At 37.9% G+C, this 16,292-nt stretch overlaps 1 protein-coding gene across 3 annotated transcripts in view; it reads right to left on the bottom strand.

Moving 5' to 3' along the window:
- Nucleotides 1–411: 411 nt before the first annotated feature.
- The window catches only part of IARS (isoleucyl-tRNA synthetase), an 83,410-nt gene continuing 67,529 nt past the window's right edge, over nucleotides 412–16,292 (bottom strand). For all 3 annotated transcript variants that reach the window (XM_027550294.1, XM_027550296.1, XM_027550295.1), the window contains 7 exons: nucleotides 15,366–15,461; nucleotides 14,391–14,567; nucleotides 13,557–13,662; nucleotides 11,501–11,626; nucleotides 8,965–9,108; nucleotides 8,125–8,277; nucleotides 412–3,150 (listed from right to left, as the gene is read on the bottom strand). In XM_027550294.1, coding sequence (XP_027406095.1) covers nucleotides 3,068–3,150; nucleotides 8,125–8,277; nucleotides 8,965–9,108; nucleotides 11,501–11,626; nucleotides 13,557–13,662; nucleotides 14,391–14,567; nucleotides 15,366–15,461 — 885 coding nt within the window. In that variant the 3' untranslated portion in view covers nucleotides 412–3,067. The remainder of the gene's footprint in view (nucleotides 3,151–8,124; nucleotides 8,278–8,964; nucleotides 9,109–11,500; nucleotides 11,627–13,556; nucleotides 13,663–14,390; nucleotides 14,568–15,365; nucleotides 15,462–16,292) is intronic.

Consider the following 16,292-nt stretch of genomic DNA (forward strand, 5'->3'; position numbering starts at 1 on the left):
TCCTGTCTATGGAATTCTCCAGGCAAGAATATGGAGTAGGTTGCCATTTCCTACTCCAGCGGATCTTTCTGACCCAGGGATTGAACTCTGTCTCTTACTTCTGTCTCCTTGAATTGGCAGTTCTTTACCACTAGCAACAACTAGGAAGCTGAAGTCATGGGGTTGTGTCCCTAAATCCATAGGACTCGTGTCCTAATAAGAGACACTGGGAGTTCACACACACAAAGGGGCCATGTGAGGACGCAGTGAAAATATAAGAGCCCTCAGGACAGACTAAACCTGCAGACTTGGTGATATTGGACTTCTAAACTCCAGAATTGTGAGACAATAAACTTCTGCTGTTTACGACACCTGGTCTGTGGTATTTTGTTATGGCAGCGCTACCTGACTAATATGAACATGACATATCTCTTTCAATCATACAGGCTTTATTATCTCTAAGCAATATAATTTTCAGGATACAGGTACTACACATCTTTGGTCAAATTTGTCCTTGAAGTATTTCACAGTGTTTGATGCTATTACAAATAATTTTAAATTTAATTTTCTTCCACTTATTAACAGAGTTTCCATACACTCTACATCCAGCTTACCTTACTGCTAACTTACATCTTACATTTATCATGGTACATTTTCACAGTTATTGAACCAACAATGATACAATACTGTTAACTAAACTCCATACTTTATTTGGATCTCATGAGTTTTCCCCTTCAGATTTTTTTCTGTTCCTGGATCACATCCAGGATGTCACATCATATTTAGCCTGTCTGCTTTGTCCCCTTTGATCTGTGAATATCTCAGATACTCCTTGTTTTTGATGACCTTGACAGTTTTGAAGAGCCAAGTACTGTCAGAATCTCTCTCAGTTTATGTTCCTCTCGTGGTTAGCGTGGGGTTCTAAGTGCTTGGGAAGACAACAGAAGTAAAGTAACAGTCTCATCAAGTTCTCTTAAGCGTATATGCTGTCATAACTGATGATGCTGACCTGTCCGAGGCAGTGTGTCCCAGTTTTCTAACTGCGAAGTTGCTTTTTGTCCCCTTTCCATACTTTATACTCTTTTGATGTAAATCATGAAGTACAGCCCACTCTCAGGGTATGGGGAGTTAAGGCATACCACCTTGAGAGGGAACATCTATATAAATTGTGTGGAATTTTACCAAGATCTGTCTCACCTCTCTATTTACTCAGTCATTTATATCGGCATGTACTCATTGATGTTTATTTTATACTTTGGGTTTTAATTCAATACTAAGTCACATTTTTGTTCAAACTGTTCCAGCTTTGGCCATTGGAGGCTCTTTCACGTTGCCTTCTGACCCTCTGACATTCAAAAAACAACTTAGCTATTTTTAAGGATCAAGCTTAGTATGTTAATTATATTCACACTGTGCAAAAGACCTCTAGAACTTTTCAAAACTTGCAAAACTAAAACTATTCCCATTTCTCCCTCTCTGTAGCACCTGGTAACCATCACTGTGTTGTGTTTCAATGAATTTGACTACTCTAGATATCTCATACAAGTGGAATCACACAGCATTTATCTTTTTCTGACTGGCTTATTTCACTTTGCTTAATGTCCTCAAGGTTCATCCTTCTTTTTCAAGACTGCATAATGCTCAATTGTATGTATACATTACATTTTCTTGCTTCATTCATCCTTTAGTGGACATTTGAGTTGCTCCACCTCTTGGCTACTGTGAATATGTTGCAAAACCTGGGTGTGCAAATATTTCTTCAAGACCTTGCTTTTAATTCTTTTGGATATATATCCAGAAGTGGATTGCTGGATCATAGAAATCATACTAGTTCTACTTTTAATTTTTGAGGAACCTCTATACTCTTTTCCATAGTGACTGCAACATTTTACATTCCCACCAACAGTGCACAAGGGTTCTAGTTTCTCTGATCCTTGCCAACATTTGTTACCTTGTGTGGTTTCCTCCAACTTTGTGGGTTTGGATTTGAATGCATTTATTGTAGTGGCTAGAGCCACATGATTCAGAGTTCCTTTCAGGAGAATCTGATGTAGGGAGTATACCTGATCTAGCTACTGGATTTTCAGATCAACGGATACATCTGTGCTGAGGCCACAGTCCCCTTCAGCCACTAAGCAAGGCATGGTCCAAAGTCAGGTCATTTCTGCCTAACTCTGGACTCCTTCTGAAGGCTCTACCTTTGTCTTAAACCCTCCCCTTTATTTTTTGTGTATTAGAAAGATACCCTTCCCCTAGTAGGTTCTTGCACATCTAATTTTGTCTTGGCATCTACTTCTCTGACACAGCATTTCTGGGAAGAAGTGAAATTAGATATTTAGTTTACTACCATAATTTAACTATTAGGACAATTGCTTCAAATCACCCTCTTTAGTTTGCTGACATTAACATGGTCATAGCCCTGGAAATAACTTGGTGCCAAATGTGTTTCAAAAGTAATCTGAAGAGTTTTAGAAATAAATTTCTTTCAATGAAAAGAAAAAAAAGATATTTAGTCTAGTGTCTTAATATGGAAGTGACTATTAAGTTTTGAGTTCTTTAAAGATGGGAGAATGAATTACTTCTAATGTATTATCTGAGAGAAAGTTTATTGTTCTCATTTACTGAAACTTAAAATATTCCATCAAATTACCCAGGGAAATCCAGGTAGCAAAAAATATACAACACTGTCCATTCCTTTAACAGATTTCAAACCAGTTTTAAAAGGCCACAGAGCTATATATAAATATATGAGTGTGTGTGTGTGTGGACACACACACTATACCATTTAAACTACTTCTATATTCTATACTTAAAATTTCAAGTGTAGAAGCATACTTTATAGAGCTGAGGTAACACCAACTTTCCCTCAACATAACTGCATAGGTGTTTAAGGTTAAGTGTGAATACTCCTGTGAAGTCTCAAGTCACCCGATCAATTCCATTTTGATTTTAGGTAAAAAGCAGTATATTATACTGCATCTGAACGAAACATCTTCAATACGTCTGTGTCCATGTGTCTGTGTCAGTGGAGGGGGGAAGAACAGGTATATGCCAGGGAAACGCTGACTGAACCACAGATAACTGAATGTTAGAAGTCTGCTGTAGTTGGTAACACAGAAACATACACAGTCTTCGTATTCAAAGTCTTCATAGGGATTTCTTCTGTAATTTCTAGAATGGAAAGAAGAAGTTTTAAGGAAATAATTTTTCTATCTATTCTGGATGATATTAAAAAAAAAAAGTTAACTGCCTGGATAGCAAGATATTCAGCCTTACCTTAAGGGAAGCCTAAACTTTGTCTCAGCTACTGGGTGGGGGGGAGGTACTTTTTCCTGAATGACAGGAGTATCTTTTGTCATACATTGTGAACACGCCTGGTAGTTTATGCTAATGAGATGACAATGAGATGACTCAGGGTGGAGCTGGCCACACCAGAAAAAACAATCATACGAGCAATTATACCTATGTAATGAAGTCTTAATATAAACTCTGGACATCAAGGCTCAGGTGAGCTTCTCTGGTTGGTAATACACTGTACATGCTACTGTCATGCTCTGGGGCTAGGAGGAGGTAACACTGTCCATGGCTCCTTGGGGAGAGATGATCTGAAGTTACATACTTGGACTCTCTTCCAGATTTGGCCCTTTGCATCTCTTCCCTTGGCCTGATTCTAGTTTTTTTTTCCTTTCCCTATAATAAATATGGTCATGAGTACAACAGCTACCATAAGTTCTGTGAATTCTGCTTGTAAATTATCAAACCTGAGAGTAATTTTGGGAAACTCTCTGAAATGTGCAGTTGGTGTCAGGGGGACCAGAGTCTTGTCCGAAGTCTTTTGTCTGCCTAGCTCCTAATACTTGGGGTTAGAAGTTTTAGGCAGATTTCTCGAGGACTGTGTTCTTAACTTAACTAATCTTAACTAATCTGAGTACTGACTAAGATGTACCTACACCCTCACTCAAATAGTATTTTCTTTTTTTTTGAATGCATGAATTCCTTTATTGAAAATATTGGGCTAGCACTGCATTACATACACTCAATATCCATAAATGAAGGGCTACACATGTCTGATGGACAATATTGTCAAACAGTATTTTCTATGTCTACAGAAAAGGCCTAGACTCAATTCTAAGCAAGTAGCTCAGAGTTGTGGTTTCTAAATACTAACACCTTACAATAGGAAGAACAATCAGTTCCAAGTTTAGGGAAGAAAGAGTATATGATAAACCAAGGACACTTACAATGTCAGAAAGCAAGAAGTTATCAAAGATTGAAGGCTCAGGTCAAAAGATATAGGAGACAATATGACTAAAGATAAAATATTTGAGCATCCAAAAGTATAACACAGATGTTATAGATCAAAACACACTGAAAACATAAAAGCTCAAAGAAAATGGGGATAGAAAGGAGAGACAGAAAGAGAGAGAGAACAAAAGAAAGCCACAACTACTGAGCCTATGAGCTCCGGAGCCCACACTCCACGATCAAAGAGCCCATACACACCAACTACTGAGCCTGAGTGCCACAACTAGAAAGTCCGTCTGCTGCAACTAAAACCCAACACAGCTAAATTAAAAACAAGAAAAAGTGTCCCTGTATACTGGATAATTTAGAAAGCCATATGCATGCCCAGAGCAGTATGCGTACATAGAGAGACCTAAGAAGACCCTAGGCATTCGATTCTGATAAAAATAAAAGGCTTTTGTGGCCAAAGGTGGCTGACTTTCAGGACTCGGTGCAAAAAGAAAGAGAAGCCTAAGGCAGGGCCTGGCAGAGTTGAAGGAGTGGCCCAGAAAAGACCCAATCTTTAAAGACTAGGAGAAGTGGGTATTTTATTTTTAAACTTTTAGTTCCTGGAAGTCAAAAAAACTCTTGTCAAAATATTAATAAAGGAACTATTTTTAAAAATAATTTGGAAAAGTCATAGACAGTTACAGCGTTCAATCATTAAAAACAACAAATCCTGGGGAGGAGAACCTAATTTCCAGAGTCACCACATTCAAATATCCAGTTCTCAACAACCAAAAAATTACAAGGCATACAAAATATAGGAAAGTATGGCCCATTCACAGAAAAACATAAGTAACAGAATCTGTCCCTGAGAAAGTGCAGATACCTGAACTTAACAGACAGACTGTCTTAATCAACTGTCTTAAATGGAAAACAACAGACTAACGGAAAGGCCAATGGAAACCACAGACAAAGAACTAAGAAACCACGAAAACTATCAACAAAATGAGAATATCAATAGAGAAATTATAAAAAGGAATTAAACAGAAATAGTGGAAATGAAAAGTACAATAACTGAAATTAAAAGTCACTTGCGGGACTTCCCTAGCAGGCCCCTGGTCCCTTCTGATGCAGTGGGTGAGGGTTCAATCCCTGGTCAGGGACCTAAGATCCCACATGTCTCATGGCCAAAAAACCCCAGAAAACATAAGACAGAATGATACTGTAACAAATCCAATAAAGATTCTTAAATGGTTCACATCAAAAATTCTTTAAAAAAAAAGTCACTAGACAAGTTTAACAGCATAGTTAAGCAGACAGAAGAATCAGTGAACTTGAAGATAGGATATGTGAAATCATCCAGTCTGAAGGAGAAGAAAAGAGAATGAAGAAAAGTGGACAGAACCTAAGAAGCCTGTGAGACACAGGCCAAGTGACCAACATACATTTTATGGGAGTTTCAGGAAGAAAAGAATATAAAGAATATTTGAAAAAATAAAAACCAAATCATGAAAGCAGCAAAAGAGATGGAAAATACCAGGGATTCTCAGTAAGACTAAAAGATTTTAATTTCTAACCAGAAACCATGGGAGCAACAAGGCAAAGGGGTAACATATTTAAAGTGCTAAAAGAAAAAACTATCAGCAAAGAATTCTCCATTTAACAAAACAGAGTTTTTCTTAATTTTTTCTTCAAAAATTAAGGAACAATTAAGACATTTCCAAGTAAACAAACATTGAGGGAGGAGATCATTACTACCAGCTCTGACCACAAAGAGACGCTACACGGATCGTTCAGGTTGAAATGAAAGGGTGCCAGACAGTGAATCAAAGTCATGTTGCTGCTGCTTTTAATTTTTAACCCCACTTTTTGTTTTCTACATGATTTAAAAGTAAATACATAAAACACAATTAAGAATTTATGTTTTGGGGCACATAATTATAAAGATATAAATCCTGACAAGAATACAAATGGGGACAGAGCTGTATAGAAGCAGAGTTTTTGTATGTTATAAAAGTCAAACTGGCATCAATTCAAACTAGACTGTTATAAATTTCACATGTTAGTTGTAATCCCCATGGTAAACACTAGCATCTTAAGAGAAAAAATCACAAAAGGAAGTGAGAAAATAGTACAATACAAAAAAATCAACTGAACACAAAAGGTGACAGTAATGGAGGAAATGAAGACAAAGAAGGCACAAGGCTCCTAGAAAAAATGTCCCAGTAAAATGTGAGAGCTTCTTCCTTATCAGTAACTATTATTTTTCTTTTTAACCAGAGCCTAACTGGCCTGGAGAAAGAGAAATACCCATCTCTAGGCCCCTTCAGCCTTCCTTTCTACCTAAAGAGGAAATATTAAAAAGCTGAATAAACATCTGTGAAGGTCACAGCTCAGAGGCATAGGCCCACTAAAGACTGAAAACTAACTTTAAAATTATAGAACACTTCTGCCACTTCTCCTCCCCTCATACTCTACTACATCAGAAGGGCTCCTGTATAATAGGGTATTACAGCTGAAAGGATGTGCAAAGCTCTGACCATATTTAAAAAGGAATCTCTAGGGAAACCATAAAACAACAGAAGGAAATTGGAGCCTCTGGAGCCTACAGCAACAATAAACAATTATAGCCTAATTCCTAGAAGATAAACATAAAACTTTACAATGAAGGCCTACCTTACCTCAGTTCCCTTTCCCCAAAACATCATGTACTGCTATCAACCAAATATCACAAGTTATTCTAAAAGGGAACACAGTAGGAAGAGATGAAGCAAGCATCACCACTAGACTCAGATGTGACAGAGATTTTGAAATTATCAGACTGGGTATTGAAAATAACTAGGATTAATGTTAAGGATGCTAATAGAAAGGGTGGACAACATTGAAGAACAGATGGGTATGTAAGCACAAAGATGGAAATACTAAGAAAGAATTAAAAGGAAATGTTAGAAATCACAACACTGTAACAGAAACGCAGAATGCATTATACCAAAAAATTTATACTCAAGAACAGCATATTCAAACTTCAGAAAATCAAAGATATGACTACTTTGGGAAAGACAATGTCTAGTAACTTTCCACCAGTGCTGGGAGACACAAATCTTGATTTAGAAACTCCAATAAATCCCACGCTATAAGGCTGTAAAAATAAAAGGATGAAGTGACAAAAGGTTTTTAGGATGACAAGAAGGATGGCTATTAATCAGAAAAAAACAGATCCCATTAAGGGAAGCTATTTGAGGAAATGATTCCAGTAGCATCAGCTTTAAAATGAACACCCATGTGAAACGGGATTATAGAAAAGAACACAAGGGGAGGGCTAAAAAGTCAATAGAGAAATTGTTGGAACAGCCACAGAAGCTGAAATCACAGAAGTGGATGATGTAAGTGGGAGTAAGAGAAAACCTATCTTTAAAGACACTAGCCCATGTCTTGTCCTGACTCTCTGTCTTCTCAATTATGGAATGGAGAATGTCAACTAATGACCTAACTCTTCACATTTTTATGCAGCTCACTGAGAAAAGGCGTGCTTTATAAGTTGTAAAGGAGGAGGCACATAAAGTCAGTTACGTTTCCTTTAAGCTGTTATTTTAAGATACAGTGATCATTTTGATTCTCGGGGAAGAGGACAATTTTGGGATCAGCAAACAAGCTAACTTACCTAGAAGCGTATGTTTTTAATAATATACCATTATATATTTTTAGATTTATTTCCAAAACAAAAAGTAATCATCCTTTTAATTATTATTAATATTCACAATATGGCAAATTTCTGGAGATAGCAAAAAAGTAAAAGAAAACAATAGCATAATCTCTTACACATATAATCTACAAATGATTGATGGTATCAAAATCTATTTTCAAGAAAATAAAAACAAAAATGAAAAAGATTAACATGTTCTAAAATCTCCTCACCTTCTGTTTGAGTCTCATTCAGAAACAGCTTTAGCTTCCTGCTCCGGAGGCCAAACATCTTGGCAGCTTCATACAGAAGACCTTGGTGGGTAAGCCCATTCTGTCCAAGTGGATTTTCAAGCAGAAGAGTGCCTACTGTTCCCATTAAACACTCTATAGAAAAATAAAAAAGATTTAAATCCTGAGAGTTCACCCTCTCGCTGGTGGATCCCTACTGGAGGTGGTGACCAGCTCTACTGGGCAGAGCTACAGGCTTGAAAGCCAGACGTGGGTACAAGAGTGGGATTCACTGTAGAAATAGAAAATATTCCACTGGGGGAAAGAAGAAAGGGAAGAAAAAACAATTAGTATAAGAGCCCAGGAGTTTAGGGAAGAGATATTCAGTAAACAGTCAAACGAAGCACATGAAGACAGTAATAAATGTGCACAATGAGGATCTTAAAATATCAAGGAAAAACAAGTGTCGATCTAGTCTGCTGATTAAGGTGTGGATACTTACAACAGTTCTCAGAACATATTTCAAGAGAAAAAGGGGAAAAATTACCAATTACAATGGTCTGGCACTTAGACAATTCAGCTTCATTTGGCTGTAATTTTTACCTAACCAATTTATCTTATTTCCTAACCATGTTAGATGGACGGGTGTTCTACATAAACACACCAAAGAAACAGGCCATGAGTGTCCCCCAAAGAAACGTGGGCGTCTACATTTTAAATTACTAAGTTGAAACTGACTTGAAAAATCCATATAAATCAGAAAGATTGAACATTAAAGGAATCTTAACACCTAGCATTCCATTACCTGCCCGCTGAGTGTTCACAGCTGGGGGAGGTACGCACCTTGTGGATCTGCATTCAAGAGCTGTAGGTTGATGTACTGACAGAGAAGAGTACTAGGACTGTCCACCACAGACAGCGCTGATCCTGCAGTCACACACAGTGTTTTCCCACTAAGATTCAGTAAGTTGGTTTGGTTTTTTATTTCTAAAAATAACAACAACAACAAAAAAAACAATCATTCTTTAGGGAGAACAGTTCAGAGCTGAAGTCATTCACTTTTTCTTACTTAATTATTAAACTATCATGTACCTTTATAGTGACGCTTTCCACTTAATTTACATTTATTAAAGAACACTGCCTTTTCTATAAAATTAGACATTAATGACATGCACATAGTAGGAAATCTTAATGTTGCAAAATAACATAATATTCATAACTTATAAATAAAGCAAATTAATTTCCCCCTTTAGTATTTTTTCCTCCATACTATGCAGGTGCTCAGTCGCTCAGTTGTGTCTCTTTGTGACCCCACGGAGTGTAGCCCGCCGGGCTCCTCTGTCCATGGACTTTTCTAGGCAACACTGGAGTGGCTGCCATTTCCTACTCCAGAGGATCTTCCCAATCCAGGGATTAAACCTGAGATTCTTGTGTCTCCGGCATTGGTAGGTGGATTTTTTATCACTGTGCCACCTGGGAAGCCCCATAGTATAGGTTCCTTTTAAAATTTCTTCCTACATAAACTTACCATGAAAAGAAACCTTATGTCAAAAAAATTATGGTCAGAAGGTAAACTGACTAATGAATATAGTCAACTATAGCAAGACACACAGAACAGACATAGTGTAATTTCATTTATATACAATTAAATATTGTTTCAATGGTAAAGAACCCGTCTGCCAATGCAGGAGACGCAAGAGACGTGGGTTCAATCCCTGGGTTGGGAAGATCCCTGGAGAAGGAAAGGGGAGTTGGACACAAGGAACTGGATACAACTGAGCACACCCATGCTAAACACTGCTTGAGGTAGAAGATTAGTTATAGTTACTATGTTCCTAAAGGTCAATGTGGGGCCCAGGCACGCCTCAGCTTTCACAGGCTGCCACTTGCTGGGTCAGAGGGGACAGCAAGCAACCCACACTAACCTTTCCTGTAACCTCCCATCTTTTGAGCCAGGTACAAGAGCAACTCTCTGGCAAAGCTCTTCTGCAAGTCCACAGACTGTCAGTGTTAGATGTGGCTAGACAGATGTGTTCTAGTCTTTTTCTTTCTTATTTTACAATGACTTGAGACAGAGATCCAAGCTGTCCACTGACTGACTTACCAGCTTCCCTTGGTGGATCTGGGTCAGAGATTTTTCCCCAGATCCTCCAATGAACCATCTGTCTTTTAGATCTTACTTTTCCAAGTTTCTCCCATATCAAGTTTGTGTCCCTTACTCAGCCTTAAATGATACAACAGCAAATGGTTTTCATGTTGCTTCTATCAATTTATAATCCAACATTAAATGACAGTTCCTATTACATAATATCCCTGACAACATCTGATATTATGAAATTTTTCTGGTTTTTTGCCAATCTGGTTGCATGTAACAGTACCTCATTGTGGTTTCTACTATTGAGGTAGAGCAGTGTTTTCTTTATTGGCCACTTAGATTTCTTCTTTTAAGCTATTTAGACATTTCACAAAATGAACATTCAAATTTATTAATTGAGTGTATTAGTTTCCTATGGCTGTTGTAGTAATCACAAACCGAGGAGGGGAGTGGTGGAGGGTGAGGTAAGCAAGACAGCTTAAAACAACAAAAATGTATTGTCTCACAGCTTCCTGAAGGTGATACGTTCAGAATCTGTCAATAAGGCCATGCTCCCTCTGAAGCCTGTAAAGGAATTCTTTCTTTTCTCTTCCTAACTTCTAGAGGTTCCCAGCAATCTTCGGTGTTTCTTGGCTTGCAGGTTTGCCTAATTCCAATTTCTGTCCCTGTCACCACATAGCCTTCTGTTTCTGTCTTCACATGGCCCTTTTCTTATAAGGACACATACTGGGGTAGTGCCCACCTTACTCTAGAATTATGTTAACTAATTCTAATACATATGCAATGAACCTGTTTTTCAAAGGTCACATTTGAGTGCACTGGGGGTAGGGAAGAGGACTTCAACATATCTTTTTTTGGGTAGAGATGGTGGGGTGCTAGTACCACAGTTAAACCCATGACAGTAGGAGGAAATGCACTTATAATTCTTTAAAATTTTATGTAGGCTTGTCTTATTGAGAATTTGGATTTAAGATGCAGATACTATGTCTAATAAAGTTAAAACTCAAGAGGGAAGTCTCTGAAGCCTAGAATACATCACATGGCTAACAGGAAAGACAGCAGATTAGAATCTTCATCTCCTATTAAGTTCAGTGTTCTATCAGCCACATCACACAAAGGAGGCACAAAGAAACAGGGCAGGCAGGAAGTACTGTAGAGGCCAGCCCTGACTCAGAGTTAGGAAAAAGGCAAAGGTTATGTATCATAACTGTTACCAAATTAAGATCTTCACTGATTCACCTCATGTCAAAGGACACAGGTGAATACCTTTGACTTCCCACATACCTGTTTCACCAAGGAAGACAGCCAGCTCTGTATTTTTTACACCAAAAATGCTAGTAACAACATTCTTCAGTTTTACAAGGTCCAACCTATTATCTCCTTTTGGATTTTCCAGAAGTAATACTCCACCTAAAAAGCCACAAATATAAGTGAAACTGAAAAAAAAATGTTAAATTTGAATGAAAAGTCAAGGGGAACATCATCTATATATTTTCTTTGGTCAATGTCTATTCATGTCTTCCCATTTTCTAATTAAATTTTTAAAAACTGCTGACTTTTAAGAGTTCATTATATATTCTGCATACATACATCCTTTGTTGTATACGTGGTTTGCAAAGATCTTCTACTAGTCTATAGCTTTTTTTTTTTTTAATCATTTTCACAGGATCTTTCACAAAGCAGGATTTAAAATTCTGAAGAAGTTCGACTTCCTAGTTTTTCTTTTTATGAATTGGACTTTTATTACTAAGTCTTAAAAACTCTTTGCCTAATTCTGAATCCTAAAAATTTTGTTTTCTCCTAAATGTTTCATAGTATCATACTTACGCCTGTAATCCCTTTTAATTTACTCTCTGGACAAGGTGTAACACTTAGGTCTAGGACAATTTTTGCATATGTATGTCTAACTGCCTGGTACCATATAATGAAAAGACTAGTCAATTAAATCACTTTTGCTGATCTATTGAGTGCAGCATTATAACAGCATCATCTTTTTGGATTTGAAACAGCTCAGCTGGAATTCCATCACCTCCACTAGCTTTGTTTGTAGTAATGTTGCCTAAGGCCCACTTGACTTCACAATCCAGGATGTCTGGCTCTAGGTGAGTGATTACACTGTTGTGGTTATCTGGGTCATGAGACATGTTTTGTACAGTTCTTCTGTGTATTCTTGCCATCTCTTCCTAATATCTTCTGCATTGTTAGGTCCATACTGTTTTTGTCCTTTATCATCCCCACCTTTGCATGAAATGTTCCGTTGGTATCTGTTCACTTAAGAAGGCTTTCTTATTTCTCCTTGCTATTCTTTGGAATTAAGCATTCAGCTGGGTATATCTTTCCTTTTCTCCTTTGCCTTTCGCTCCTCTTCTCTTCTCAGCTATTTGTAAGCCCTCCTCAGACAAGGATTTTACCTCTTTGCATTTCTTTTTCTTGGGGATAGTTTTGATCAGCACCTACTGTACAATGTTACGATCCTCTGTCCACAGTTCTTCAGGCACTCTAATAGATCTAATCCCTTCAATCTATTTGTCACTTCCACTGTATAATCATAAGGGATTTAATTTAGGTCATACCTGAATGGTTTAGTGGTTTTCCCTACTTCAATTTAAGTCTGAATTTTGCAATAAGGAGTGCGTGGTAGTGGAGCCTAATTTATTCTCTGTAGTTGGTTGGAGTAGAGCAGTTATGGTCTAGACGTTTTTTTGTCTTGCTAGGTTCCCCTTGAAGAGACAGCAGGATTTTCTGTGTGCGTGCGTGCTTAGTCGTTTCAGTCATGCCTGACTCTTTGTGACCTCACGGACTGTACCAGAGAGGCTCCTCTGTCCATGGGATTCTCCAGGCAAGAACTGGAGTGGGTTGCCACGCCCTCCTCAGGGGATCTTCCTGACTCAGGGATTGAACCTGCATCTCTTGTTTCCTGCATTGGCCACAGGGTTCTTTACCACTAGTGCCACCTGTGAACATTCTGCTGGGGTGTTTATATTCATGCCCGTTGGTCTTTCATGGTTGCCGGCTTCTTCAGCTCCGAGTCTGGGATACATGAAGCAAAAAGAAAAACTAGGGAATTTTCCATCTTCTTACTTGATCCCAAGATTCTTAGTTGGTCTGCCTTCTTCCCTCCACCATTAAGAGTCTTCTTATGCTTGCTTTTATATATCATATCTAGGGTGTTTAGCTGTCCTTTGTGGGGAGAACAGGGAAAAGTATGTCTACTTCACTTCCTAGAAGTGGAAGTTCAATCATTTACTTTTTTTTACCAATTCTCTTATAATAGCCTTAAAAACATTCATAGGTTTAACTAAAAAATAAAATAAAAGCTATGGAATTCATTTACTCTTACCTTGCTCACTGCCATTTGTACAAATGTTAAGATTGACATATGCACAAGCAGGGCCATGCGTGGAAGATCCTTTGGTGAGTGTAATTTCCAGGTCAGACCCTTTTAACTAAGCATATGAGAAAATGTGACTGGGTAACTACAGCATCGGATCAGTGTCACCAACTAAGATAGCAACTATTCAGCAAGAATAAGAGCTCTACACAATTCTGAGAGCATATTTAATCTAATTACTAAAACAGCCAAGAGCTACCTTTCCCCCCGCTTTTATCTTATTCTTTCCCATTGAAAAGACAGTCACATTCAGGGCCTGCTTGTCTGTTCCATTTGTCCCATACAAAATAGGATCAACACAAGGAACATATGACTGAATATATGATTAGCTGATATAGAAAAGAATTTTTTTCTTTCAGATATACTTCTGAATTACTGGCCAATATTTTTCATATCTTGGTCAGATTTCACAGTTACATCTAAAATGTACCAACAAGAAATGAAATTGTAATTCTATGTATAACTTATTACCATAAAAGTAAACTGCTTTTCAAGTCAAGTGCTATTTACACAATACTAATTTTTATAGTTTTAGATAAGACAGCACCATAAAGTCATCTAACAATTCTTATGTATGTCCTGGTTACCTTTTCCAAGAGAATAGCTCTAATTTTCTTTTTTCTCTTTTAGACCTCACTCTCTAATCCTATTCACTATTCTCCAGAGAAGACTAAGAACTATACTAATTGCTACCAGGGGAGAGAACATCAAGATATGACTAAAAAACTTAACATAAAATTTAATCCTAAATCACTTACTAGTTCAACAGAATTCAGAACTTACCTGCATTTTTTCTTGAATAAGTATTTCATCCGATATAGGAACTGGATATGGTTTCAAAGGAGACTTTATGGTAGCAAATATGAAGTCTGTGTGGCTTTCGATAACATTATTCAGATATTTTCCCTCAGAAGTTGCTTTATAATAAACTGTTATTTCATCAGTTGGAACCAGATTACACTGAAAACACAAAAAGAAAATTTAAAAGGGAAGCACACTTGTCAATTAAAACATAAAACACTGTTAAATAGAGCTGATGATCCCACACTGAATCATTATGGAAGGGTACGATATCCTGACAAATTCTCTGGGAAAAAAAGCAAGAATTCACAAAGCTTTTAATTGAGACATAGTTCATAAGCACACCATTATCTATTGGAGTGGCTACCTCAGACCCTGAACTCAGTCTCAAAAACCTGACCAGATGAGGACAACTTGTGGGGGGCCCTCCCTGAGATAGAAACTCTCTGGCTCTCTCACCCAGTAAGGGAAGGCAATGGGTTTTGTGCACTTGCTCTGGCTCTCAGCTTCTTGAATGAGGAAGAACCACCTCATTCCATCCAGATCCAACAACCTCTCTCTCCCCTGAGCTAAGAACCTTTCCACACTGAGTGCACCTCTACTCTTCTTCAGAGGTGTTTGCTGTCATCTCTGATAACCATATGTGCCAGCCAGGAGGACTACCTATCTAGAAGATGGTTTTGTGGACGCCCTAAGGAACTGAAAAAGGAAGACAAGGAGCACATGTCAACAGAAAGCTTCCGATCAGAGAAACAAGAGTCACAATTAGCTTGGGAGTGAACAAGGAAAGGGAAAAGAGGCCTAAGAAGTATAATCTGAATGGATCGTAGATCAATGATAATCAGTAATAAATTACTGTGGTTTATATTACCTGTGTCTCCTCTCTTTCCCAACAAGCAAAACAAAAACCAAAACAAAACTCTAAACAGTAGCTTATCTTTAATTTCACAAACTGACCTTTTTGCGAAGTTTCTGGATACGATTGATGACTTCCCGAGCCATTCCTTCATCCACCATTGACTGGTCAGGGGTGACATCTAAGAGAACCAAAACCTGTAGGAATGAACAGTGTACACCATGACAATCAAACATAGAAAAAACAGTTCTTTCAAACTCAGCAAAATGGTGTTTAAATTCTTCGAAGTCTATAATGCAGCACCATTCAATCACAAAACTGAGTCAAAGACATGAAATTAGTCTCTTTATAGTTTGAGTCCTCCGTTGTAAACAGTTATTTTCTCATCTGGAGAAAAAGGTGCAACTTTTCATTTTTCTTCTGAAGGGTGTTGCTCACAGGAGATGTCCTGAGACCAACTTAAACCACTTCAGTATTCTTGCCTTGAGAACCCCATGGACAGTATGAAAAGGCAAAAAGATGTAACACCAGAAGATGAGCCCCCCAGGTCAGTAGGTGTCCAATATACTAATGGGGAAGAACAGAGAAATAGCTCTAGAAAGAATGAAGAGGCTGTGCCAAAGCAGAAACAATGCTCAGTTGTGAATGTGTCTGATGGTGAAAATAAAGTCTGATGCTGTAAAGAACATATTGCATAGGAATCTGGAAAGTTCGGTCCATAGGTCAAGGTAAATTGGACGTGGTAAAACAGTAGATGGCAAAAGTGAACACTGATATCTTAGGAATCAGTGAAGTAAAATGGATGGGAATGGGAGAATTTAATTCAGATGATCATTATATCTATACTGTGGGCAAGAATCCCTTGGAAGAAATGGAGTAGCCCTCATGGTCAATAAGAGTCCAAAATGCAGTACTTGGGTGCAATCTCAAAAATGAACAGAATGATCTTGGTTCCCTTCTAAGGCAAACCATTCAACATTATGGTAATCCAAGTCTATGCCCCACCACTAATGTCAAAGAAGCTGAAG

Source organism: Bos indicus x Bos taurus, chromosome 8 (assembly GCF_003369695.1).
Source record: "Bos indicus x Bos taurus breed Angus x Brahman F1 hybrid chromosome 8, Bos_hybrid_MaternalHap_v2.0, whole genome shotgun sequence".
NCBI lineage: Eukaryota > Metazoa > Chordata > Mammalia > Artiodactyla > Bovidae > Bos > Bos indicus x Bos taurus.